This window comes from Watersipora subatra, chromosome 2 (assembly GCF_963576615.1).
Source record: "Watersipora subatra chromosome 2, tzWatSuba1.1, whole genome shotgun sequence".
Taxonomy (NCBI): domain Eukaryota; kingdom Metazoa; phylum Bryozoa; class Gymnolaemata; order Cheilostomatida; family Watersiporidae; genus Watersipora; species Watersipora subatra.
The window spans coordinates 21809991-21837545 of record NC_088709.1 but is presented as its reverse complement, the minus strand read 5'-3'; the positions used below and the strand labels follow the sequence as shown (position 1 = coordinate 21837545).

General features: G+C 36.8%; 2 protein-coding genes across 4 annotated transcripts; both read left to right on the top strand.

The window, feature by feature from the left end:
- Positions 1-26957, top strand: LOC137387307 (zinc finger protein 846-like). 3 transcript variants are annotated; one of them, XM_068073684.1, is made up of 5 exons: positions 17167-17299; positions 20036-20132; positions 21350-21406; positions 24579-24641; positions 25818-26957. In XM_068073684.1, the coding sequence occupies exon 5, from the start codon at positions 25943-25945 to the stop codon at positions 26522-26524; it is 582 nt and encodes a 193-aa protein (XP_067929785.1). In that variant the 5' UTR covers positions 17167-17299; positions 20036-20132; positions 21350-21406; positions 24579-24641; positions 25818-25942; the 3' UTR covers positions 26525-26957. The 3 variants fall into 3 exon arrangements, with proteins under 3 accessions (XP_067929787.1, XP_067929785.1, XP_067929786.1); XM_068073685.1 differs by having other exon boundaries at positions 24579-24662; XM_068073686.1 differs by lacking the exons at positions 17167-17299; positions 20036-20132; positions 21350-21406; positions 24579-24641 and adding an exon at positions 1-34.
- On the top strand, positions 6287-11069 carry LOC137388057 (uncharacterized). The gene is made up of 3 exons (XM_068074574.1): positions 6287-6349; positions 8577-8690; positions 10077-11069. Exons 1-3 carry the CDS (start codon positions 6287-6289, stop codon positions 11067-11069), a joined length of 1170 nt encoding a protein of 389 aa, XP_067930675.1.
- Positions 26958-27555: the final 598 nt, after the last annotated feature.

Below are 27555 nucleotides of genomic sequence, written 5' to 3'. Positions count from 1 at the left end.
TCTGATGATGGTCCTGATAATCTCTACCCAACTGGTTAGTTTGAGATTTACTCAGATAATAAGTGATAACTGGTGTTGATAAGCTCTGATGCCTCTGTGTGGAACTGATAATGATAATTCAGCCAGTTTAATTGGCCTACAAAAAGGTTTGCTAGTCAAGTTAAATACAATACTTCAAAGTAAAGCATAAGCATATGAAGAACTTCTGAACTTAACAAGTTCAAGGATTTCATTCACCAAATGCAGATCTGAGAGAGCTAAAAATGTGAGTCATTTTCAGAAAACTGTAACCTTGGACTGCAGCAGGCTCACTGAATTTTAGTCATATATAATTTCTGTGGCAAATTTGTTTAAGATTTTTTGTATACATGAGATTATTCAAATGTATCTACGTATTGAAAGTGTATTAAGAGAACTCTAAAAGTTCATCTCATTTTACTCACAAGGTTTAAATACCCTACCGGATGATATTATTCGATTCCTCAAATTCGATTCCAGTCAATTCCGCGAATTATTAAAATCTGACAATATCTAGTTTTATTTTCAACACAAGGGAGAACAACTACTGCCTCAAATTAAAATCTAACTGCTAGACGGAGTTAGTATACATAGCTGAATTCCAAGCTCTTTTAAAATCACACGAGCACCGAACCGACGTAGAGTTGGTTCGGAGACTGGTTCGGTTCGTGGCACATGTCACACGGCATCCGAAGTCACTTCGCTTCCTAGATACCATACGTACAGAGACAGGACACGGTTTTATTAGTAGTTGTTATGTATTTGAGTTAAATATTTCTATTGTAAACAAAAAACTTTGAGGAACAATTATAATTACACAGCAGATTTATCAGAAGATTGTTCAGCTGCTCAAAGTAAATCACTCGATACAAAGATTTTGCCAACCCATCCCATCAACATAATTATATTTTTTTTATTAACATATGAATGTTTTTCTATGCTGAGTACATAACAAACAAAAACAGTCTTTATCACATTACTGTGGTTTTACAAAAATAAATCAGTCAACGATACTTCATCAGGATGAATATGACGCATTACTTATATTCTACACGAAAGAAAATCACAACCATTCTCTTACATTTATGCAAAACTTAAGTGCAACATCTTACATTTATGCAGCACAATCACAAGTCCGGGTAAACCTTGTCGTAAATTGCTTCATGTTGTTTATTTAACGAAATAAAAGTATCGTCCCATTTCTTTTTTAACTTTGCTCACTCGCACGTAAGGAGAAATGTGATGCATGCTCGCTAGAATTCTAAAATTTTAACCAGCCAATAAGAGCAAGGGTTCGGCTACGAAATTTCGAGTAATACCAAAATGGTTCGTTTCGGCCAGAAATGTCTTCGGTCGAACTTTTTACAGCTGAGAGCGACGTTGTTTTGCGTCATTTAGTTCGGTTCGGTGCTCGTGTGACCACGCCTTAATAAGGCACATGAGGACTCAAATTGGAAAGAAAATTTATTTCATTGCAAGGTTTGCAACAGTAGCTCAGCTCAACGCTGTCATCTAACCAAACACATGAAGACCCATACTTGAAAGAAACCATTTTATTGTAATACGTCTGACTGTACATGTCGGTACAGTTTGAGATGCACACACATACTCCGAGTTGCTGTTGTACAAGTCTTGAGCAAAATTGCCATTTTGTTGTGTAGTCAAATCTGCTGCATATTGCATGTTAATTAAAGATTGACTTGCAACAAAATTCACATTACCGTTATTTGGTATCAAAAGATTCACCATGTCTTACTCTGTTGTGTTGTAGGTGTCAAATACGTGGAAGTGTGATTACCAGCTCTTAAAAGCTCAAAAATGAAAAAAGCCGCCGTAGATTGGAATCTGTTTATTTATCTGACGTAGTCATTGCAGTTTGGTTTTTGTCTTGTCACGTATGTTCTCACCTGAATTAAAAAGCCAATAAAAAGCTTAATGTAAAACTTTTCGTAGCACTAGTTTATGACAATCACTTTGGGTTTTACCGAAAACCCCGTATCAAATATAGATGCTCGCTACTTTACAGTTTTCTTTCAGCATAATTCAATCGTCAAGTCGTAATCTGATCACGTGACCCAATACTTCGCAAATAATTTTTGCAGCTCTTTTTGATTATCACAGGTCCCCAACAGGCTCGTCATGATTATCAGACAATGATATATACTCCTTCGAGGTAAGGTTAAAAAGTTTAACGATTTTTTACGGTAAGTTATAAGATATCAGTGCTAAAAGTGACAGCATTACAATGACGATAAAATAGACGCCTAAAAACAATAGACATGGTTTTATTGAATGCGTGAAGTATATTTGTGAAAATATTTCGACGAATGAGGTTGCATGAAAGTGTAAACAGAAACCATCCTGTAACAACTGCATCCCATTTGAGACGTTTTGGAAAGCGAATCCAAACTACGGCGGTCTCGTGTGGCTGCGATTAACTGTTTGTTTTTGAGCTTTTAAGAGCTTGTAATCAGATTTCCATATATTCTGCACCTACAACACAGAAGAGTAAGACATGGTGAATCTTATGATACCAAATAACTGTAATGTGAATTTTGTTGCAAGTCAACCTTTAAATGATTTGTATAAATTATAATTATACTAGGTGAATACTCAGCATTGCACGGGTAATAAAATAAATACCAATGAATTGGAGTGACTTACCTACTAAGCTATGAGTCTAAATCTTTACTAAATCAATAGCGTTGTTTAAAACCACCTTAATAATTGTTATGTTACATGTAACTAGCAACTGTACTAGTTAATAACCCCAAACCACTTCAAGTATTTTTAACCGGTGTAATGAATGTCATCACAATCATTCATCACTTAATTTAGTTGAATGATTGTTGTGTTGTGGTTTAGCTCACTGATCTTCAGACCGGGTAGTTCCATGATCAAATCCTTTGCAAAGCAGAATTTTTATTGTTAAAGTTTAACTGCTATAACTGAAATATACCATACTTATATTAAATTATTGGCAATAATTTCATTTCAGACTGAAATGTTTTGAATCACTCCATACAACAATCATAAGACGAAAAATATAAAAAGGCCAACAGTTAGTCACTAGAATCAAATAAATAGTAGGACATATAGTGTTTAAAATAGTTTTGTCTGCTAAGAATATGGTTATGATGTGGAAGGTTGTTAAAACAGCTAGCAATGATATTTTCAAAATAATTGTTTGATGCTGTATACATTTTGTTACATTACAAATGTTGAAATGAATTGAAAACCTGTAATTGTCCTTTACAGACCGAAAATACAAACCATAAAATATCTTAAAACCTGTAATTGTCCTTTAGAGACCGAGGATACAAACCATAAAATATCTTAAAACCTTTAATTGGTGTAGAATAAAGATTAAGCATAGTAGCATTTAACATAAGCTTAAGAAGATGCAGAAATTTGAAAAGATTATTCATTGGAATAAGGTATGCTGGAGCAGGATGTAGATTCGCAATTAGTTGGAATGCTCTTTTTTGCAACAAAAATAAATCGTTAGTGACATATCTTGGAGCTAAATTATTATGTATGTGTATACCATAAAGGTATGGCGAGAGGTAGGGATGACAAAAAGCTATGGCAGATTTTGAGTTGACTCAGTGACGTTATTACAAATAGTGTCAACATGATTACTCCAAGTGATTATATCTATGGAAGCAATAGCTAGCCATTTTGTTATACACCTACAAGTGATAGATTGGTTTTTAAACTTGAGAGTAAAGCTATTTTGAAGGTCCTCATTAGTGATTTCAAAAAGAAAATGTGATTTTTGTAAAATGATTGTCATGTGATTTTATGCCATTTGCTGATAACTTACACGGTGAGATTCTGGTTCCTATCAAGAACCTGCAAATCTTTGTTATGGCTCACAAAGACAGTATTTTTAGCATATGCAAAGTTTCTGGGAATAAATCAGAAAAAATCAGTTATATTTGTTAAAAGGAATGCTGGAGCAATACGAAACCCCTATGGAACACCAACATTTATTTCTTGCATCAAAGATTCTTTGTCATTGAAGACAACCTTGTGAAGCTTTTTATAACATTAAAATGCTTGCAGGGATTTACTTCTAAAAGCAGAACATTTTAGTTTATTAAATAAAACTTTGGGACTGATTTTAGAATACTTGCAGGGATACTTGAATTGGAATGCTTGCAGGGAAGCTTGAATTGGAATACTTGCAGGGATGCTTGCATTGGAATACTTGCAGGGATGCTTGCATTGGAATGCTTGCAGGGATACTTGCATTGGAATGCTTGCAGGGATGCTTGCATTGGAATGCTTGCAGGGATGCTTGCATTGGAATGCTTGCAGGGATGCTTGAATTGGAATGCTTGCATTGGAATACTTGCAGGGATGCTTGCATTAGATTGCTTGCATTGGAATACTTGCAGGGATGCTTGAATTGGAACGCTTGCAGGGATGCTTGCATTGCAATACTTGCAGGGATGCTTGCATTGGAATGCTTGCAGGGATGCTTGCATTGGAATGCTTGCAGGGAAGCTTGAATTGGAATGCTTGCAGGGATGCTTGAGTTGGAATGCTTGCAGGGATGTTTGAATTGGAATGCTTGCAGGGAAGCTTGAATTGGAATGCTTGCAGGGATGCTTGAGTTGGAATGCTTGCAGGAAATCTTGCATTGGAGCGCTTGGAAGGATGCTTGCATTGGAATACTTGCAGGGATGCTTGCATTAGAATGCCTGCAGAGATGCTTGCATTGGAATGCTTGCAGGGATGCTTGAATTGGAATGCTTGCAGGGATGCTTACATTGGAATACTTGCAGGGATGCCTGCATTGGAATACTTGCAGGGATGCTTGCAGGGATGCTTGCATTGGAATACTTGCAGGGATGCTTGAATTGGAATGCTTGCAGGGATGCTTGCATTGGAATGCTTGCAGGGATGCTTGAATTGGAATGCTTTCAGGGATTTACTTCTAAAAGCAGAACATTTTAGTTTATTAAATCAAACTTTGTGACTGACACATTCAAAAGCTTTGCTGAAATCCAAAAGTATTAAGGAAACATTTTCATCCTTTGTTTTAAGATCTAAACAGTCTAAGATCAGTTTAGAACAGCATCTGCGCATGAGCAACTTTTTCTGAAACCACATTGATGAAGATTTAAAATATTATTTTTGAACAAATGAGAGTAGATGTTGATATTATAGTGCTATTCAAAAACTTTAGATAAAATAGGAAGTACTGAGATAGGGAAGAAATTTGATGGGTGCTTGTGTCTCCTTCTTTGAACAAAGGAGTGACGTGTATGCTTTTATGATAAAGGAAAACAGCCATCAATCAAATTTCTGTTAAAGATGTGATTGCACCATTGAAGTCATTGGAATGAAATTAAGACCAATATTAGGCTTAAACATTAGCTAGAATCTTATGTCATTTTTTTCTTTGAAGACTAGCCCTGTCCAGAAATATAAGCAATTGAATGAGATCATTTTTAAAAGCGCTCAGATTCAAGTACTGTAGGTGATTTATAGTGAGCAGATATGTATATACGTGTATATATTATAGTGAGCGTATATGAAAAGAGTCGTGAGCAATGAATACGCAATCTCTTGTTTAGCCAATCATCAGCATGAAATTTTGAATATAGGTCATAATAAATGTTATCGCTAGTGAAATACATTGTCTGTGATCTCGAAAATTTTCATACTACAATTTCTACTAAAATGATATTTGACCTCAAAGCTCTAGAATATTGATAAAATCTCAAGAACTGGATTGTTTTTGCCTACTAAAACTTAATATTGTCTCAAATAACCATGTTGAGTTACACAAAACAATATATACAGTGGTACCTTGAGATGCAATATTTCAGACATACGATTTATTTGAAATACAACATAAAAATGTCTAACAATTTTGTTCCGACATACGACGGAAAATTTTAGATACAAATTGATGATTGCTGTGAGTGCCGTTAGGGAGCAGTGCGTTTGCTCAGCCTGTTTGGTTGTCGCCGCCGCTCTGGACACGCCTGTTTGCTTATTCATTGTGTTTTGTTTATATACTCTTAGTTTGTTATCAACTACGGTCTCAAGGCTAAAGACAGAGGTGCTGAACAGAACAAAACCTAAAATAATGATCGATGGAAGATGCGCATAAAATTATAGCGAAGAATGAGCATGGTGCTCGTATTATCAACTTGTCAAATGAATATGGCCGCAATCCTTCTACAATGTTTTAGCACTGTTTAGCAATGTTTTAATTTGTGTTTGTTTAGCTATTAGGTGAATGAAAGAGATGAAATCTTCCCTGCCACCCCTTCTCCCTCCTACTCCAGACCGGGCCACACCTGTCATTATGGTAAGTACCGTATACTAAAACATATTTTATTAATGATTTTATTGACATTCATCAGTATGTTATTTTGTGATTATGTGTGTTATGACTAGTTTATTTATTTACAAATTACAAACTGCATCTTGGCGTGGTTTCATAACTTTGGAACACATTAATACACATTACATTGTTTTAAATAGGAAAAGTTGCTTTGAGATACAATTTTGGTGGCACATGAATAGGGATATAGGTAGAATTAAATTTGTATCTCAAGGTTTCCCTCTATATGGAAGGAAAGGGAGAATAGAGAAATATGTTAAAAAGAATAGGAGATAAGAAGAGCTTTAAACAAAGAGGGAGGTTGTGCTGCAGCTGGATGTTGATACCGCAGCTGGATGTTGATACGATACGATCTAGAAAGGTGAAGGCTTTTGGACTGCTTCAGCAGATGTTTTAGTGAGTAAAAAGTTTACGTGGTGACGCTCATTTTTGTTGTTCCGGTATTCCGTGTTAGATCAGACATATGTAAGTTCTGTATATCTAATAAATTATGAGATCTACCCTACAATTATAGTAGTTTACAAATATAGTTATAATAACAATAATATTAATTGACAGTCTGATTGATGAGAGCCCAAAAACAGGCACTAAGCTAAATAATCAAATCCGCAAAATACTAATTATTGAAAAAAACTTGCTAGAATGGGAAGGACACAACTCCAACCGTTTCACATATTCATGATACATTTTTGAGACTGACTCACTTGTGCCCTGTAGTGAAATCAACAGTGCGCTAAACCCAACGCTTTTTAAAATGCAACTCGTTGAAGCCAACAGGAAAAACTCGGCTATTTGTATGAACAATAATTTTTTAGCTATCTAATTATTGTTGCAACCTTTTCCATGCTTGTGGAAGGTCATTTAATAACGATTAGAAATAATACTTTCCCAATGAATAACGATGCTATTATAGCAATAATATTATGTTATTATTAGTATCATGTCTCTCTCTCAACAGCCAATCACAAGGTGTCCTGCCTAAAAAAATGTGTCAGTATTTATCTTGCATGAGCGGGCGGGCTAAGCTTAACAGTTATTGATCAAACTGACCAATTACATTGCTTTGCTGACTTTTAAAGTTTTTTGCAGTTGCAACAATAAAATATTATGGTGCAACTAACTAGTCACCAACAAAAAGCCTGTGTAAAATTAAATCTCATAAGTAAGGAACAATATTCTCGAGAAACAGTAATACAGCCTGAAAACCAAAAATTGTAAATACAAACCCTTTATCGAGAAATTTTATAAGCAAAAACAGCAAAATAGTACTCAAAGAAATTTTAGCAGCTATTACCTAGTTAGACCGCATACCTACAATATTCTGACAGCCTGTAACGAACATAGATACGTTTTACGATCATGCCAACAGTACGAATAAATTTGTTAGATTGTCAATTGGGTAAAAACTTCTATAAATTTCGAGATGAAAGGCATCTATCATCTTTTCTAAGTCAATTTCTGTCTCAGAAGTCCTTAGTTTAGATCTAACGACTTGGTCATCTGATCTTTTTATCTGTCTATCGGATATGAATGCCTCTCTCCGGCCTACCCTGCAGAGTTGCTCGCTCACGACCCTTTTTACCTTTTGCGATTTTTAGGATTACGACATCATCTTATAATAGTAATGATTATTATTGAATAACAATTCAAAAAACAATAACTGCGTATTGTGTATAGTAATAAAAATAGTTGCAATAGGGAATGTGGGTGAGAGGAGGAAGAGATAGTACTCAGCAGCAGTAACAGTAGGTGAGTGTGTAGTAATTAGTACAAGCATTAGACCCGTAATAGTAGTAGTAGAAGCAACAAAAATAACAACAGATAATAATCATAACTACTAAAGTATATTATATATACATTATATACATAATAAAATCATGCTGTTAGTAAAACTATTAAAACAGTTCCCTGTCTGATATTTTACATGTATCTGAATTTCTGGAAAATGATTTTGTTTAATACAAATTTGTCATGAAGATTTGTTGAGAAGTTGTTGTGTCTGGCAGTGACAATAGAAAACTGAAAAGGCTATCTATTTGACTATATATCTATTTGAAAGATTTTTCCTTACTATTTCTTTATTGTAAGAGGCAAGATTTCTGTCAACAAGTTTGCCTTTGCTCAGTGTTTTCTAATGTGTGCATGTTGTATGCCTCACAATGACATTTTTGAGATTGCTGATTTTTTGTAGATTGCTGTATACCACTGGCCATACAACAAGCATAAGCTTGAGAGTGAATATTATAGAATGGCATATCTATGGTCCAGTGCAGTACTTGCGAGAAGTAGTAGGGCCTACCCCAAGGTATGCATAACTCATGAGGCAACAGATATCAACATCTTTTCACTCACAAATTATCTGATAATTATTTTTGTAAGCCCATATTGACAAGGACAGGTGCTTGAAGTAGATGTTTTCATTTCATTTGGCAGATTTCTCGTCGTCATTTCTAATCTATACTATTATGCCGGTTTCTTGTTGTAACAGGTTACATATACTCTGTCTTATATACCCACTGATAATAAGTATTCATTGTTTTCTATGTCTATGATAATTGGTGATGGCATACTCTGTGTTGTGCATGCACATCCATTGTGAACAGATATCACATACTCTGTGTCGTAGATCTACTGTCAATTGTTACAAGTATGACTTACTTTGTCTTGGACACACACAGTGAACATATATCACTTACTATGTTGTGTTGTATGCCCACTGTTATTAATGAGTCTCACCTAGTCTTTTTGTTCAAAGGAAAAACGGTACGGTTACAAAAATTGTAGGGTTACAAAACTTGGTTACCAATTGTTGCCTTTGTGTGTTGAAACAAATTGTGAATATTGATCACATACTTTGTATTGTTTTACACTTACTACTGTTAAGTAATAAGTTAATAACTATTGTAATAAGCACAATCCAAGTAGTAGTTTTGTGATACAAAATAAAGGGAGCTCCTTTACTTTCAGAATCCTGTTGAACTTATTGTTTAAGCCGGTACATGAAACTAGCTATAAATTTTTAAATTTCAAACAGTTTTTTTAAATTAAAAGTCATCGTAACTGTAGTGGAACTAGGCTGGCTATACTCTAAGTGTTGTCTTTCCTTGCTTATGTAATGTTACGTAGTTTTTGACCTTGACATCGGGGATTATTCTGGGCGCAAGTTAACGCAATAAACTACGAATAAAACCGCAACTCTTCAATTCTACCTTTAGCCAAACGCAACAATACTACATGGTGGCAGCGAGTTGGTTTGGTGATTCCCATGTCCAGTGATTTCTGTTGAACCAGAGAGCCAATTATTTAACTCAAGTACCAAAGATATAGCAACTGACCAAACTGTTTTTGTGAGCTTTGAGTCGACCTGCAACATGTCAACTGTATATCAACCTGTCATACAACAGCCTGCTGCAATTGACTTACTGCAAGACAAGGAGGAAAGTTAAAGGTCATTTGTGTCAAGCTGTAAAACGTTTTATATACTAACCGAGCTAAACAAACGGCCAAATGAATACCAAGTGGCTATGCTAAAACATTGCGTAGGCGTTGAAGCGGTTAAAATCATTGAAACAAGCCCACAGTATGAGGAAGATTCGTGTAAAGTGGACGATATTCTTAAAATCTTACACTTATACTGTGTCGGAGAACGTAATGTCATCATGATCAATATTTATTCAACTTTACGTCACAGACTGAAGGACAGTTATTTGAGGCATTTTATCTTGAGTTGCGCCAAAAGGCTCAGAAGTGCCAATTCGGTTATGTAGAATCAGACCTCATCCGCGACAGGATTGTTCTAGGCATCCACGAAGACTGTACTAGGAAAAAGCTGATAGCCTTGGGGAATAATCTCACACTGGAAGAGGCCGTAAAAATCTGCAGATCACAAGAATTGGCTGCCAGGGCGATGAAAGATATCAGTTCTCAAGCACTCACCTCTGATTTGCCAACTAAACCAGTCAAGGCCGTCTTCCGGTCATCACGACGACAAAAACCAGCCCATGTCAGTAAACCAAGTGTTGGCAAGTCAGGCACATGTGGCTACTGTGGAGGAACAACACATCCAAGGTCTCAATGCCCAGCTCGGTCAGATAGGTGCAAGGAATGCATCAAAGGTGGCCACTGGGGAAAGGCTTGCAGATCAGCGATCTATTCCAAGCGAGTCAATTTGGCTGAAACAGAGTCTGATGGCCCTGCCGAAGAAACTCTGTTCTGCGAGGACCTCAAGATTGATAGTGTCCACAACCATCCAGGATGGTCCGCTACTATAGAAATTGATAAGACACCAGTAAAATTCAAGCTCGATTCTGGTGCAGATGCTTCAGTTATGAAAATTACGGAACCCATGGTTCAGAGGGTCAATCTAGACCAAGCCCGGTCTCGTCTTCGTGGTCCTGGAAATCACAGCATTAATTGCTTAGGAACTTTTACAGCATGCTTCAGATATGGCAGAAAATCTACCAACGAGACTATATATGTGATAGCTAATCAGAACACCAACCTACTGAGTAGGGAGGCCTGCAAAAACCTTGGGCTGCTAACATGCAATGTGTACCAGGTTGAGACAGACATAGAGACAATATATCAGCAATACCCTACAGCAGTGGTTCCTAACCTTTTTTTTGCTTTTACCCCTTTGCAAAATTTTCAAATACAAATTCCCCCTGGAAAAAGTGAAGTGTGAACCTATAGGCCTACTATATATTGTATTCACTGAAAGGGCTACACAGGTACATATATGTAGGTCAGCAGCATATATACATATATTTATTTGTTAAATAACCAAGAGTAGCATATATAGTAATAAATCACGTCAACATTATTGTTATTCCGGTACACTCAACGGGTGTGGGGTGAGATTATGAGTTTTAACGAGACTGCTGATGCCTCTGTGCAAGTTTTCACAAATCAGGCTTTGCTTTTATAATGCACATCTCAAGTCGCTCTCAAGGTCAAGTCAATTTCTTTACTCATTTTTAAAGTGCAGCATTGATGAAAATCCTACTACGCGTAGGATTTTCATCAATGCTGAAGGATTTTTACGTGCAGCTAAATGGCATCAGAATCATTATTGCCTTTTTAGCACTGAGTAGAGAATTTTTTCTCGCTGAGAGCCAAAACTGGTCAATAGACATTGAACTGAGATCATCTTTCAGTGCAGAAATGTTAACCAACTCAACAAACTCCTATTGTAGCTCCTCTAGAATTTCTTCAACAGTGCGTTGAAATGGATTTCGTGTGATGTTGAGCATCTTTTTTTTCTGAAGGTAGCTCAGAGAAGTAGCATTCCAATTCTGCTATGAGATCGAACAATGGTAAGTAATGGTAAATTAATGGTAAGTAAATGGAAGTAATGGTTGCCACTAAACTACCAAGAGCAGGTTTTGTGTCTCAATAATTCAGTGAGTGTGAGAAAGGATACCGTGTTCCCAGTGCAGGTTCGTGTATGACACAGTACCAGCTTAGCTTTGAAAGCATCAATGCTGTCATAAACGGCAAAGAAATGATGAATGCTCTCTTGTAACTTCAAGCGCAACTTGTTTAGCGAGGCAAATGTATCAACTAGGTATGCAGTCTCAAATACATAGTTATCAGCTTTCATGGCTGCTAAAAGTTCACGCTGGCCTTTACTTTCAAGAGATTTCATAACCTCGTACATGTGTAGCTCAAAGAGCCTGCCCAACATGTTTCCCTTGGACAACCACCTCACTTCAGTATGAAGTAAAAAAGTTGTAAACACGACATCACTTTCAGAACATAGTGCTGAGAACAATCTGGTATTTAGTGCTGATGCTTTGATGTAATTCACAACTGTTATGTTCACATCCAAGTTTGATTTCAACGCTTGTGGAAGAGTTTTTGATGCCAACGCTTCACGGTGAATGAAGCAATGAACTCCTTCTATATCAGGGTTCTTCTGCTTGATCTGTTTTACAAAGCCTGATCTACATCCTAACATAGCATGTGCTCCATCAGTGCATACACTTATTAACTTCTCTCAACCTACCTTGGCCTTTTCAAAGAAATTTTCAACTATTTTTAACACATCTCTTGGTGAAGTTGTTTGAAGCAAGGGCTGACAAAACAGAAACTCCTCTTCAATGGATGTGTCATGCACATATCTACCATCCACCAGTAGCTGGGAAAGACTGGCAACATCAGTTGATTCATCAAGTTGTATGGCTCAAAATAAGGATGCTTTAATCTTAGCAACTAATTTCTCTTCAATACTTTCTGCAATATCATCAATGCATTGCTTCACAGTGTTGTTGGATGGTGAGATGTCTTGAAATTTTTGCCCAGCTAGTTTTCAAAGTACGATTGATGCGCAGTCTAACATACATGGCTTGATCAAGGTCTCTCCTATTGTATGTGCCTCTTTACACTGAGCAATACGGTAGGAAACAGCGTATGAAGCTGTAATAAGTGCATTACTATGAGCATAGAGATCTCCACTTGCATCAAGTCGACTTCTCTTTACTTGCCGCTTTTTGGACTAAAAGTAATTCCGGTCGTTCTCAGCTAGTGTGGGGTAAATTTTTTGCGAGTTTTGCTACAACTGAAAGGGTTTCATGGAGTCATTTGAGAAAGTTTTCAGGCATATCACACATTGCGGAGGCCGACGACCGTTTTTCATAAGATACGAAAACCCATAATCTAAGTAACTCTCAGTGTAGGTTCGTTTCTTTGCCTTTGACATCTTGCACTAATTAATAGTTGTAAAAATAAAGCGGCGGCTAAAAATTATTATAAATGACCTAGTATCTGTTTGTACAATAATAATCATCTAGACTGTATTAATATTTATTATTTAATCTACTACTATAATAGATACATGATTATGTGACTTATTTGCAGAAAAGCAAGTAAGACAACATGAGTGATAATAGGAAACAATAATGTGAGCATAGATGTAATTATACTTGTACAAAGAATCTTACAGATTTTTTTCTTTTACATGTGATGCAGTAGTTGAGAAGTGAGTGTGTCCTTGTGTCAAATACATGTGCACTGTGAGTAGCACAATTTCAAACTAAGCCTTAGTTTGACCTTAGTTACTAAGGTCATTAATTAAGGTCAAGCTGGCTTATTGGAATTTTTCCAAATTGTTGGCAAAGATTATTACATTTACAGTACCTACATGCAGGCTGTATTACAATTAATGTACAGTAAAAGGTACTTGGTCTACTACCCTAGCCAGAATATACATGTAATAGAAGAGGAATGAGAACAGAAAACACATCTAGGATTTTGTTAAGGCTTAAAAGCACGTTCGTAAAATGTGAAATTATAAAAACTAAAATTCCCCCCTTTAAAATGTCAAATTCCCCCCTAGGGGGGAATTCCCCCCAGGTTGGGAACCACTGCCCTACAGTCTTCAACGGACTGGGTTTTGTCAAGGACTACTCTTACGAAATAAGTCTTAAAGAAGATACCCGACCTATGTGTATATACACCGCCCGCTCTGAACCACAACCTCTGTTACCGAAGGTTAAAAATAAACTCCGGGAGATGGTAAAAATGGGCGTTATATCCCCGGTAAAGGAGGCCACGGAATGGTGTAGTGGAATGGTGCCGGTACCAAAACCAGATGGATCCGTGCGCATATGTGTGGATCTGTCCCACCTAAATCAATCAGTTAGGCGAGAGATTTACCCAACTGCTTGTGTCGAGGACAGCCTGGCCAAACTTGGACAGAGTAAGGTTTTTACTCGTCTGGATGCCAATTCTGGGTATCATCAAATCAACCTTACAAAACACTCTCAATTGCTGACCACTTTCCTTACACCGTCTGGTAGATATGCATTCAACAGACTGCCATTTGGAATTTCAGCCGCACCAGAGGTTTTTCAGCGATATATGAATGAACTACTAGGTGATATCGAGAGCGTAATAATTCACATGGATGATATTCTGATCCATGAATCTACTAGGGAAATCCACCACGACCGGTTCAGGAAGGTTCTTAATCGTATCGCTCACTCAGGCATGACTCTAAATAGGAAAAAGTGTCTATTTAGGCAGACATCTGTCAAATTTCTTGGACATATCATAGATGGGGAGGGTATACACCCTGACACAGAGAAGACCAAGGCCATTTTAAAATTTCCTGAACCTCAGAACCAATCAGACATCAGACGCCTAAACGGTATGTTGAATCAGCTAATGAAGTTCATCCCCAATCTAGCGGAGCTCACGGCACCGATTCGTCAGTTACTCCGAGAAAACCGAGAGTGGGTCTGCGGCACGGCTCAGCAAGAAGCATTTGCAAGACTGAAAGGAATACTGGCTTCTGACAAAGTTGTTGCTCCGTATGACCCAAAACTCGAGACAGTACTTGCCACAGATGCGTGTAACAGCGGAGTAGGAGCGGCCTTGTTTCAGATTCAAGCTGATGGTACACGACGACCAGTCAGCTTTGCTTCAAGATCCTTAACAGAGGTTGAAGGAAGATATGCAGTCATCGAGAAAGAGGCGCTGGCAGTAGCCTGGGGCTGTGAACGATTCAACCAGTACTTATACGGGCTAATGTTCACTGTAGAGGTAGACCACAAGCCTCTAGTCACGCTGCTCAATTCAAGGAATCTTGCGGATATGCCGGCCCGTGTTCTTCGATTTCGTCTTCGTCTGATTAAGTATTCTCCCACAGTTACCTATATTCCAGGGTCGAAACACCATGTAGCAGACTATCTATCAAGGACTAATGGAGCGCCGACCACTGTTAGCGAAGTGCAGTTCATTGATGAAGTGGAATACTTCAATAAGGTGTTCATACCAAAACACTCATCTGTGAATCACATACGGGATGCTCAAAACGATGACCCAATCCTGCGGAAGGTAATAGAACTCTGTCAACGTGGCTGGCCAGCCTACAAAAGTGAACATCCATCACTTACACCTTATTTTGATCATCAGGGCCATCTGACTGTAGATAAGGAAGTGTTGCTCTATGATGGGAGACTTGTGGTACCTGGCGGTCTTCAGCTGGAGATGCTCAATCTCGTACACGAGGGCCATCAGGGCATAGCGAGATGTAGAGCGAGAGCAAGGAGAGATATATGGTGACCAGGTATGAGTGGTGACATAGAAGCGGTAGTTCGTCAATGCAACATCTGCCAACAAGTTCTGCCTACCCCAAGAGAGACACTGGCACCCAGTTCCTTCCCTGATCGCCCATGGGAGAGACTCGGGATGGATCTGTTTGAATTAGACGGGAAGGTCTACCTTCTGATTGTAGACTACTATAGTTGTTGGATTGAGGTTCATGAAACCACGAAGAACCAGACTTCTGCTAACACAGTAGCCATCCAAGACAAAGTCTTTGCAACACATGGGTTCCCAGACTATATCGTATCAGACAATGGTCCTCAGTTTGCATCACAAAGTTTTGAGCGATATGCAAGAGACAACAATTTTACACTCAATACCTCATCACCCCGCTATCCACGAGCTAACGGTGAGGCTGAACGCGCAGTGGGCACCATGAAACGCCTAATGGTTAAGACAGGGGACCTCTCCACAGCTCTGTTGAATTATCGATCAACCCCTCTGGAAAATGGATCCTCTCCCTCACAGCTTCTGATGAGCCGACGCCTCAAAACACGTATACCGGTCCTTCCGGATCACCTTATGCCTGCTCTTGCCAATCAACAAGAGATTTGCAGCCGGGAGAAGGACAGACAAATGTATGCAGCGGAGTATTACAATAAACGTCATCATGCTAAAGACCTTCTAGAGATGAAACCAGGTCAACAGGTATACATCCGGGATCAGAAAGCCACAGGAGTAGTCTTACGACAAGTAGCTCCTCGTTCCTACACTATAACTAATGAAGCAGACAACACAGTACGCCGAAATAGATCAGCCCTCGTTCCAATGACAGCCCCCTCAGATACTCAGGTGATCACACCAGCTAAGCTACAGTGTAGACCAGTGGATATACCGGAAAAGGGGCAAGACATTCAGTCTCCGAACATTAACAGTAGACCGCGACGTGATCGCAAGCCACCGCCATATCTCGTAAAAAACTACCAAACATCCCTCGGATAATTATGACATATATATCCTATGATGTACTTTTTTTTACTGAGATAAATCCTACTGATAATCGTTTTTGTTGTATATCCTATCTTTAGCCGTACACACTTTAAGGTGTTTGTTTCTAATCCCAGAAGGGGAGATGTAGTGGAACTAGGCTGGCTATACTCTAAGTGTTGTCTTTCCTTGCTTATGTAATGTTACGTAGTTTTTGACCTTGACATCGGGGATCATTCTGGGTGCAAGTTAACGCAATAAACTACGAATAAAACCGCAACTCTTCAATTCTACCTTTAGCCAAACGCAATAATACTACAGCAACAATAATACTGTCTGTTTAATAAACATCAGTTAACATGATATGAAAATATTACTAACGATGCTTTTCAATTCGGTGATAGCGTCTACAAGTATCCATAACAAATAAGAGAAGCAGCGAGTCAATTAACAAACCGTTGTAACGAAAAACGAACTTTTTCCAATAGGAAACATTATACATGTGTACGTACTCTTTCAGGTTTTCTCAATTTACTGTGAGGCGCGACGTCTCAATGCCGATACAGCGTTAACAACCAAGGTTCCTGCACGGCGATCGGGCGCTCAATAAGCACGCATTGAAAACATAAGGTGCTACATGCTTTACAAATAGTAAAACCTGTGTACCGCAAACGTAACGTACACACTAAAACAAAAACATTGGTTAAGGTCATGATATTATAGCGAGTCAACAACAATAGCAAAATGAAACATCTGGTGTGCGCGTGCACTTCGAAACACTGAAAAGTATCGGTACAAATATTCTTTTTGAGGAAAAAAGTAGAAATACTAGTAATCTACAATTACTTACTAGCATGTCAGGGAGTTTACATATATTCGGTTAGTGTGTAGTGCCAGAATGGTTTTTGAATGACTATTATAGATTTACATCTTATTGAAAGTTTTTGTCATTGGCGACTCTGTGTATACATGTAATGCAAAAATATTTGCCGCAATTAAATGAGTTCAATAAGGAAGTGCATTGGTATACACAGAGCACAGTTAAGTTTTGATTTGTATTTTTTGGCTTTCTTTACATGCTGTCTTAATCAACAGCTGCCGACCATGCATTTCACCTGTTGCACCCATTAGACCTACACAATTGCAGTTTTATATCAGTGTATACGGCAGAAATTTGAAGATGTAGTTAATTGTCGTGTTTTAATTCTATTTAAAATTTACTCTACATGTACTGTTTTGCAATTATTAGACAAGTTTTATTACGAAACAATCAAAAAGTGAGAAAATAACTATTTTTCTTTAGTCTCTAAATGCTGCAGGAGGATGACTACCAGGAGTAATGAAATATCACTCCTGGTAGTCTTATGTTTTTGGCATTGCCTATGTAAATATGTAGGTCTAGTAAAAACATACACAACAATTATATCGGTCATAAATTTTGCATAGTGGATAAATATTGAGTCATTTTAAACAAGCTACTGTTGTGGAAGTCAGTGCAGGCTAGCCACGTGCAAGTGGTTTCTGCGTACAAGTTGTCTCATATCGAATGAGTTTAAGCTTTCATGCACTACTGCTATTGTTGCAAACAAAGTGACTGGTGAATAAGTATGGCTCTTTGTTACTCAAGCTCTATAAGCTTGGAAAGACAGAGAATTTATCCAAGCGCCTCCTTTTATTTGAAGCCCACATCTCTTTGAACGCCACTATAAGAGAAGTGTTGAAAATTAAAGCGCCGCCTTTTAATTCAAAGCCAGCTTTATTTTAAGGCCACCTAGTATAGTATTTGATATTCATCGCGCTAATTAGTAATCAAAGGTCCCTAACTAGGCATATTGTACTAGAAGGCCAGTGGAATTTCGATAGACTTTGAGTTTTGCTGGCTAATAACAAATGCACTGATCACACACCAAACCCGTGAGTAAGCACACGTGGATCATGTGTACTACCCGATTGAATCCTGTTACATTAGGGCCTTGGCATACAATTAATTAATTGAGCATTACACCAGTAACCAAGATTGATAATAATGTATCAGGCTATATTTATTGTGAAAGAGCAACCCAACAGATATAATGGAACAAAGTCTACTATGATCAATGAGACTGAAAAGGTACATAAGGTTAGGTTTGAATAATCTAAAGGAAACTGTCACAAAGTAAACCAATTTTTTGTTTAAAAAATAAATAAAATATAGATAATTTGAACCTAGGTAAGCTATTATTTGGGGCTGACTATAAAGGCATGAATGATTCATTTTATGTTAAAATGTACGCACTGAATAGAAAGTAGTGAATTACAAGAAAACTGTAGAAACAACATACTTTTTTGTTCTGATTCAAGGCTCTTGTCAGCATGGCAAATGGCAATATTCACGGACTTCACTTGCTAAAAATAGTATTGAAAAATAGTTCTTACTGGCCTAGAAATGTGCTCACAAAATTCAAGCATTATGAATTTATGGTTAGCACTGAAGCTACTTATCTATTCAATTATATACTTATATACCCAACAGCTTGAGAAGACAATAATCGTCAACGTTTACATAACAATAACTAAACAAGAATTGAAGAATATTAAACCAAATTTAGTAATATTCAGTAGATGTTCTTACCCTGATAACCGGCCCAACTGGAAAGTTCTCTATTGATCATCCTCAAGATATGGTTAACAACACCGGATTCGCATGTGTAGTAAAAATGTGCATAAAAATAGTGGTAACAACACGCGATGTTCTGTTGTAAACTGGTTATTATCATCTGGTGTACAGTAAAGAGGGAGCAGCCATGGTGTTCATGGTTATCTGTGGCAGTAACTTTATAGCACACCTGTTCACAGCGTTTAGCATACGCGCCATATTTGTACTGAGATTTTGTGTTTTGCCCGATCTTACAGGTCATCAATCTTACAGGAAGTCAATCTTTCTTCAATGATCATAACTTTTTCCATTGACTCTCTACTCGGTTCATAGGTTCTTTTTTGTTTCATTCACATTTTAACACTGTCTTGCAATTCCACAACAATTTAACACTTGCAATTCTACATCAACCCAGTTAATAGTAGAGCCATTGTGCAGCTTGCAATACTTGATGACCTTATTGTAATACTGTGCACATTGTTTGTTGTTATTGCGACACAGTTTCTACTGCCTTATAATTTTACTTTCAAATTCAGAACTGGTTTTTAATTATATCATTCCGAGGATAATATCTTGTAGTGGGAAAGGTCAACATGTTTTTTGTCATCGTAGATATAGCTTGCTGAAAGTTGAAGTCAGCTCATGCCAGGAAGCTCGGTAACTGTATTAGTAAAGGTGTATAATAAAGATTTATCAAAAGCATGGAGATTTTATTTCATCATTATATAGTTCAATGAGCTTTTAATCAGGTCGAGTCAGGTCAATAATCAGCAGTGACTCTCAAATCAATCTATTGATCAGCATTATTTTTAATAAAATATCCCTACTTTCATCTTTGCTTTTATCTGACTTATTGCAAATTAAATTGTCCTCTCTTGATTTATGATTTTTTCATTGATAAAAAACTAGTCCCCCACAATTACTGGGTTTTCTGAACATGGATTTTACTTCATCTAGTGTTATGTTATCTGTACATTCAGACAAACTCATCTCTCCGTCTAACGTCCATCATCAATGCTTTGCCATTAAAAGCGGACCCGGAAGCAAATGGCTGGACTAACAGTCTCTATCCAACCGGTCAGTTAGATAGTCATGTTAAACTATATCGAAAATAAGGATTGCCTTTTAGGCACATAAATTACATAATTTTTTTATTATATAGTTCAATACATCAGAATCTTGGCTTTTTATTGAGTCTATATTCAATACACAAAGAATAATAGAACTATGAAAAACAGGGTGTCAAAAGTTCGTTCTGCAATAAAAAAACACTTGGTTGCGGTTCCCACAATGTGATGTCACAAATATTGTTTAGCCTTAGATAGTCGATCCCTTTCGCTGCCATTGAGGCTGCGCTTTCCTGTGACAATCAGTGCTGTTAAACCCAGAGAGTGCTAATAATAAACTAGGATTCTAGATAATTAACAATGCCCGGGAGATCAGGCGCTAATGCCCGACCAATACAAACACATGTTCTGGGTTAATTGATTACCTTTCAATAAATATGCTGTCGTCGATAAAGGTAATTAAATCACATCCGATTAAATTGCGACCTGCAGTTGCGTGGCCCTAGGTCTATATATCAATCGCACTTTCGCGAGATCACGCATTGCTTGAAATTAATTAGTCTCAGTCGGCCCCTCAACATCACAATAAAATGAGAGGGCTAGTGCATAATATCACAGGGAAAACATAGTATGGTGCTTGGAATCTGAGTTATTTATCATAGAAATAGTCTGTACAAGGAGAGCTAATAACACTGATTCTTTTGTCATCTTCATTGGTTCGCTGGAGTTGTCCTACTTTCGTTTGCCACTAGCGTCATTATCGTAGTTGATAAATATAAGCGGTAAGCAATAAAATAAGCGGTAAAAGCACACAACTCCGAACATGAAAATTGTGACATCACACTTTTCGAGCCTATACCATTGAAGATTTCTGCGGTAGAGTTCTGAGGAAATTCTATAAACACCAACCAATGCCTGTCTCATCATGTCAAACAATGGCTCATCCAAAAGCCAAGACTCTGATGCATTGAACTATGTGATAAAAAATTATGTAATTCATGCGGTTTAAGGATTTTTGTATTATGTATTCATGTCTTCCATACCCATGTCTTTCTTTGGCTGTGATAACCTAACCTTCAATAGCCATAGTGTATCATAACTGCATAGTCTATTATCATGAAGTTTTAACCAATCAGTCTCGAGCAAAGATTCACTTTTAGGCTTTTCCTCGTATACTGCCAAATTATAACTGTATTTATGAGTAGCAAAGTATACATTATATTGTAGATATTGAGGTTAAAGTAGAGCCTACTGATTCGTCAGTCAATACAGATCCTGAAGAAGGTAAATACAGTGCACCCTCGAGATACGATGTTAATCCGTTCCTAGGCTGGCATCGTATGGCGAAAAAATCGTACGTCGGGGTATAGAACCCATTTTAATTATACAATGAAAAAAGGTAAAAATCGTTCAAAACTTTATTAAATTGCTGTACATATTGAAAATTTGTTACAAAATAGTATGTTAACTTTAGTAACTATAGTTAACTACAGTAGCTGCATTTTATTAAGTGCTCCTAACGATTATAATCTGCAATACTGTTAAATTGTAATCTGTGTACTAAATGCAGATCGTACGGTAACAAGTTCTTACCTTCAAAAGGTACGCATAACATAAATGATGAATTCACTTCAAATAAGTTTAGCTTGCCAAACTCACCCTTAAAACCAAGTTTTAGTATGTATTTTGAACTATCTTAATGAATTTCAACTGTTATCACGAAATTTTATTCTTCATAAGTTTCTGTCTTCACTTTCATTATAAAATTTAGCGTGTCTGGTTAAAACCTTTTTCAACCAGAATTCAATAAGAAAGGCCGAGCGATGCAGTTATCGAAAGTGGCCTCTTACACACCTGACCATTTAATGGCTACCGAAAAGAAAAATGAAATTTTATTTGCTATACAGGACGTACATACCTTTGGAGTAACGTGACTTTAACTGGTATATTGTAGCGAATAAAGCAGAGAAGAGGCAACAACGTATCAATGCTAATTATGTTGCTGTACACTTGAAGATTAATTTAATACGTAATAAAATGGAGTTTTTAGCAGGCTAAAGAAAGTTGTCTAATCCTGTCCAATTTTTTTTCTGGTTTAAAAGAAAAAAATGCTGGTGCAATGCAGAAAACTGCTAGCTAGCTAAAGCTTGTAGCAAGATCCAGAGAAGGTGCTACAGTAGTTTTTCTTGTATGAAATGTGCACAAGAATCAATGTAACCATACGTACAAAATTTGTACGTATTTATACCCTAGAGGAAAGGGCTTTAACAAGTTTCAGAAAGTAATGTAAATGCGTCAACTATCTTGAGTAGCTAGTTATATGAGTTACATACATACGATGAATTGCATTCAAGTAGGAGATAACAAGCCCACCTGCAAAGACATGGTTAAACAAGAAAATAAAACATAAAATCAAAAAGAAACAAATAAAATATAAAAAACATGCCACACAAGAGATAAATAATATATATTATACATGCATTGTTTTAATGTACCAGTCCACATCAGTAAATTAAACACTTAAAATATTTCTGCGAATGTGGAGTTTTCTGTATCTTCTACATCCTCGCCTTTACTAAATGGTTGCTCCTTTTAAATGCTGATCGCGTGCATGACCTAGCTCATTCAAATCTTCAGTCGGAAGCTCTTTCTTATGCTTGCTTTAATGGAGTTCTTGTTTTAATAATAATTGCAAATGCTGATTGGTTGCGATCATATTCCTTGACAATGTTAGTAATACGGGTGCCTTCTTCTTATTAACGACATCCAACTTTGTTGACATATAAATCATTTTCCTTCGTTTTGTAACGTTTGTATCGGTCTCAGATTCCATAGCTAACGAATTAAATGTATATACTTGTAGTTATATATGTATGCTGACTTTAAAGTTTATAGTAGAATACGTATATAATAACGCTACAAATGAATATTTGCTGTCGCTTGTGTATTTTACACAAAATTCTCCACGCGGAATGCTGACATGAGAGAAGTCGATCATCGTGTCTCTTCTAAATGTTCTGAAAATGTTTTCGGCAAACTATATTTCTGTGTCTTTTTTATTTCGACGTGAGTTATGAGCACACCGACCGCCAAATCTTAACTCGGGTGAAAATTTTCTCAAAATCGTATGGTGAAATAAAATTCGTATAGCGAGGTGAAGATATCACAACGTTTGACTTTGTAAGGTGAAAAAATCGTATACCAGGGTAATCATATCTCGAGGGTGCACTGTACGTCTTTTCATAGAAGCCTAACTAAATTTTTTTTCCAAGTTGGTATGCGTGTATTCGTATGCCGCTGTGATTGTCCAGCCATAGCTATTTAAATCTTGGAATATAGAGTGCTGTCGCAGAAGATTTGGTCTCGGGACCTCCTATTCGCCAGTCTGACACCTTATTAATTAAGCCACACAAGTTTTATAGATTCGCTAGGCAATATATGTCGCTATTGGGAGCAAATATGCTACTGCTTTCAGTCATGACACGACGCAAAGTGCTGGCGTAACGTCGTGAGAACATTGAAAAGCTGTAGCTCGTATTAGTAAGCTTACTCAAATTATCAATTGGCAATGTGCCAGGCTAATAGCATTTGACAGGCAACTCTCATTATCTCTCATTGTTTATAAGCTAATTTAATACCCGGGCAATGCCGGGCGTCCAGCCATATATATAATATATATATGTGTGTGTGTGTGCGTGCATGGTTCCGCTCATGCTTAAAATACCTTACAAGCTGGCTTCAGATGTAAGCCACAGATTTTATAATTGAAAGTTCTTAGCTTTACTAGCTTAAGTTACTCAAATTCATTAGGTAATTATTTTATTACCCCTGCAAAGCAGGGCATTCATCTACTATGTATTTAAATATATATGTGCAACCTGCGGGTAACAAAAGGGAGACAAAAGCAGTTTGTGACAGAGCAGAGATCATATCTTATTCTTACTATTAAAATTAAAAAAATATATATATGTACATGAGGCATTTAACTATCATTCTCTCTATGTATCACAGGTTCTTAACTCATTTCAACTTACGTGATATGAACAAATTGCATACAATCACTAACAATCATTTTGAAAATGTCATTGCCAGCTGCTTTAACAATCTTCCACTAAATATCCGTTCTCTTAGCAGAGAAAAGCATTTTAAAACTATTTTAAACACTATTTGTCAGACTATTTATTCAATTTTAATGGCTAACTGTTGCTTTTTTCCCTTTTTTGTTTTTTTTGTTTTACTATTGTTGTATGGCCTAATTTGAAAAACATTTCTATTTGTGAAATGAAATTATTGCCAATAAAGTACTATATATATATATATGTACTCTCATTTTTGTTTTAGTATATATATATACTAAAACATATATATATACTAAAACTGTATATATATATATATATATATATATGTATATATATATATATACATATATATATATGTACTCTCATTTTTGTTTTAGTAGCTGCAGAGGTGAAATCAGAACCAGGATGCGATGATAATCCTGATAATCTCTACCCAGCTGGTTAGTTTGAGATTTAATCAGGTAACAGGGATAACTGGTGTTAATAAGCTCTGATGCCTCTGTGTGGAACTAATAATGATAATACTGCTAGTTTAATTGGCTCACAAAGAGGTTTGTCAGTCAAATTAAATACAATACTTCAAAGTAAAGCATAAGCATATGAAGAACTTCTGAACTTGGCAAGTTCAAGGGTTTCATTCGCTAAACGCAGATCTGAGAGAGATAAAAATGTAAGTAATTCTCAGAAAACTGTAACCTTGAACTGCAGCAGACTCATTGAGTTTTTAGTCATACATAATTTCTGTGGCAAATTTGTTTAAGATTTTTTGTATACATGAGATTATTCAAATGTATCTACGTATTGAAAATGTATTAAGAGAACTGTAAAAGTTCATCTTATTTTACTCACAAGGTTTAAATACCCTAAATGATGATATTATACGATAGATTTAAGGATTCACTTACAGTCAATTCCGCGAATTATTAAAATCTGACAAAATTTAGTTTTATTTTCAACACAAGGGAGAACAACTACTGCCTCAAATTAAAATCTAACTGCTAGGCGGAGTTAGTATACGTAGCTGAATTCCAAGCTCTTTTAAAATCATCGCGGGGCTTCAAGTTAAGCCCGTTGCCAATGCATCACACTTCGTTACAAAATTATTCAAGCTTGTCGAAAGTTACTGGGTTGTCACAACTTGTTGGGTTAGACTACGGTGGTTTTTCGTGAAGACAAGGAGTGACAGGAATGGAAAAATAAATATCATGTTTCACCAAAGTGAATCTCAATATGATTTCACAAATGTATTTGAAAAAACTCATAATTTACCACAAGTTGTTGGTTTACAAAAAGGTCTCCAAATAGATGAATATCCATGAAAACCTCTGCACACAGCCAGAAATTTATAGCTTAGCATGATCGACATAAATTTCCCAGCTAAATATAAACCTAAAAACGTGGTATACGCATGTGAAGGTTTTCCTCTATTGCTAGCTGTATTCACAGAATAATTTATTCACGAATGTGTTCATCCACGAATAAATCTGTCCGCGAATATGCATTAAAAATCAATTTTCGTGAAGTTTGACTCCACGAATAATTTCATCCTGTAGGGTAACATTTTTGTCACATGCTAATACTTTGAAAATACTATAATACCTATAATACCATTATAGGTAAGTATTTGGGACAGAAATCTTTTCAAAGAAACCAGAATGTTATAACTAGAAGATTATTATCTACAACCGGTGTAAAGACAAAGAAAAAAGTTCCCACTGCAAGGAAACCTTTTCAATGTAATATGTGCAGTGGTAGCTTTGCTCACCGCAGTCATCTAACAGTTCACATGAGGACTCACACTGGAGAAAAACCATTCAAATGCAAGATTTGCAGTAGTAGCTTTGCTCGAAGCACTGGTCTAACAACTCACATGAGGACTCATACTGGAGAGAAACCATTCAAATGTAAGATCTGCAGTAGTAGCTTTGCTTGTCACGGTACTCTAAGAAAACACATGGGAACTCATACTGGAGAGAAGCCATTCCAATGCAAGATTTGCAGTAATAGCTTTACTCGAAACGTTAGTCTAAAAGCTCATGTGAGAACTCATACTGGAGAGAAACCATTTCGATGCAAGATTTGCAGTAATAGCTTTACTCGAAACGATAGTCTAAAAGCTCATGTGAGGACTCATACTGGAGAAAAACCATTCAAATGCAAGATTTGCAGTAGTAGCTTTACTCAAAGCACTGGTCTAACAACTCACATGAGGACTCATACTGGAGAGAAACCATTCAATTGTAAGATCTGCAGTAGGAGCTTTGCTTGTCGCCGTAGTCTAACAAAACACATGCAGTCTCATACTGGAGAGAAGCCATTCTAATGCAAACTTTGCAGTATAGGCTTTGCTCGTCCCAGTAATCTAACAAGTGACATTGGGATTCATACTGGATAGAAGCCTTTGCAGTAAAAAATGCAATAATAGCTTTTCTTTAGCGCATTAATCTAACGATGCACCGGAAGATTATGCTGAGGGGCAGCCATTACAATGCAAAATGTGCAATAGTACATTTGCTCATCTCTGACAACTAGCATGACACATGAAGACTCATTCTTGTGAGAAGCCATTTCATTGTAAGACGTGTGACCGTACATGTCAGTATATATTTGAATTCATACTTATACTCTGATTTGGCTTTGGAAACATTGTATGGTGAATTGTCTTTTTTATGTGATTATATCTGTTGCATATTGAGTGATGATTAAATTAACTATTTGTATACAGTAAGGTTAGTGCTACGTTTGGTTAATATGTATTGTCCAATAAATGATAAGCTTTGGTTTTGTCTGGTTGATCCAAATTGAACATGACTGAAACTTGCAATCATTTGAACTATGGATGGCATATATAGTTTAGAAGGATGTGATCAACTATCGTTGGAGTAGTCCCACCGGTAGCGATAGCTATCGATTTACCAATGAGCAGACAGAGTTCACTGAAATAGTATCACGCTACATGGCGGCTGGTAAAACTATCGTATTATCATTCCTGAAAAGATCAAGGATTGTGTGAAGGGATAGGAAAAGCTGCAGATGAAAATCTGCAGAAAAAACAGCAAAAACTACAGGCAAACTAGGATAACTCAAACTTTAAGGGCTGAATGAAAGTGTTTGAGTTATCAGAGCATTCAATTTATCAGAGAACTGTCACAAGTCCATGTATTTGTTAGTTGATAAATGTATATGTACAAACTATATATAATTCAAATGCATAGATGGCTTGTTGCAAATTAAAAGGTTTCTACTGTAAAGTTAAAAAAAATTTCATCAGAAAGTGTAGAGACTTTTCTATCACTTGAGATCGGTTTGTTGTTTTAGGCGATGTGATTGCCAGGACGTTTTCAGATTAAAGGT

Excerpts from the sequence above, each read along its gene's own strand:
- LOC137388057 (XM_068074574.1), top strand. The coding sequence starts at position 6,287 with ATGAAATCTTCCCTGCCACCCCTTCTCCCTCCTACTCCAGACCGGGCC. Across the intron at positions 6,350-8,576 it reads GGGCCACACCTGTCATTATG|ATTGCTGTATACCACTGGCC; the intron begins GTAAGTACCGTA and ends GATTTTTTGTAG. Across the intron at positions 8,691-10,076 it reads GTAGTAGGGCCTACCCCAAG|ACTGAAGGACAGTTATTTGA; the intron begins GTATGCATAACT and ends TTTACGTCACAG.
- LOC137387307 (XM_068073686.1), top strand. The coding sequence starts at position 25,943 with ATGTGCAGTGGTAGCTTTGCTCACCGCAGTCATCTAACAGTTCACATG.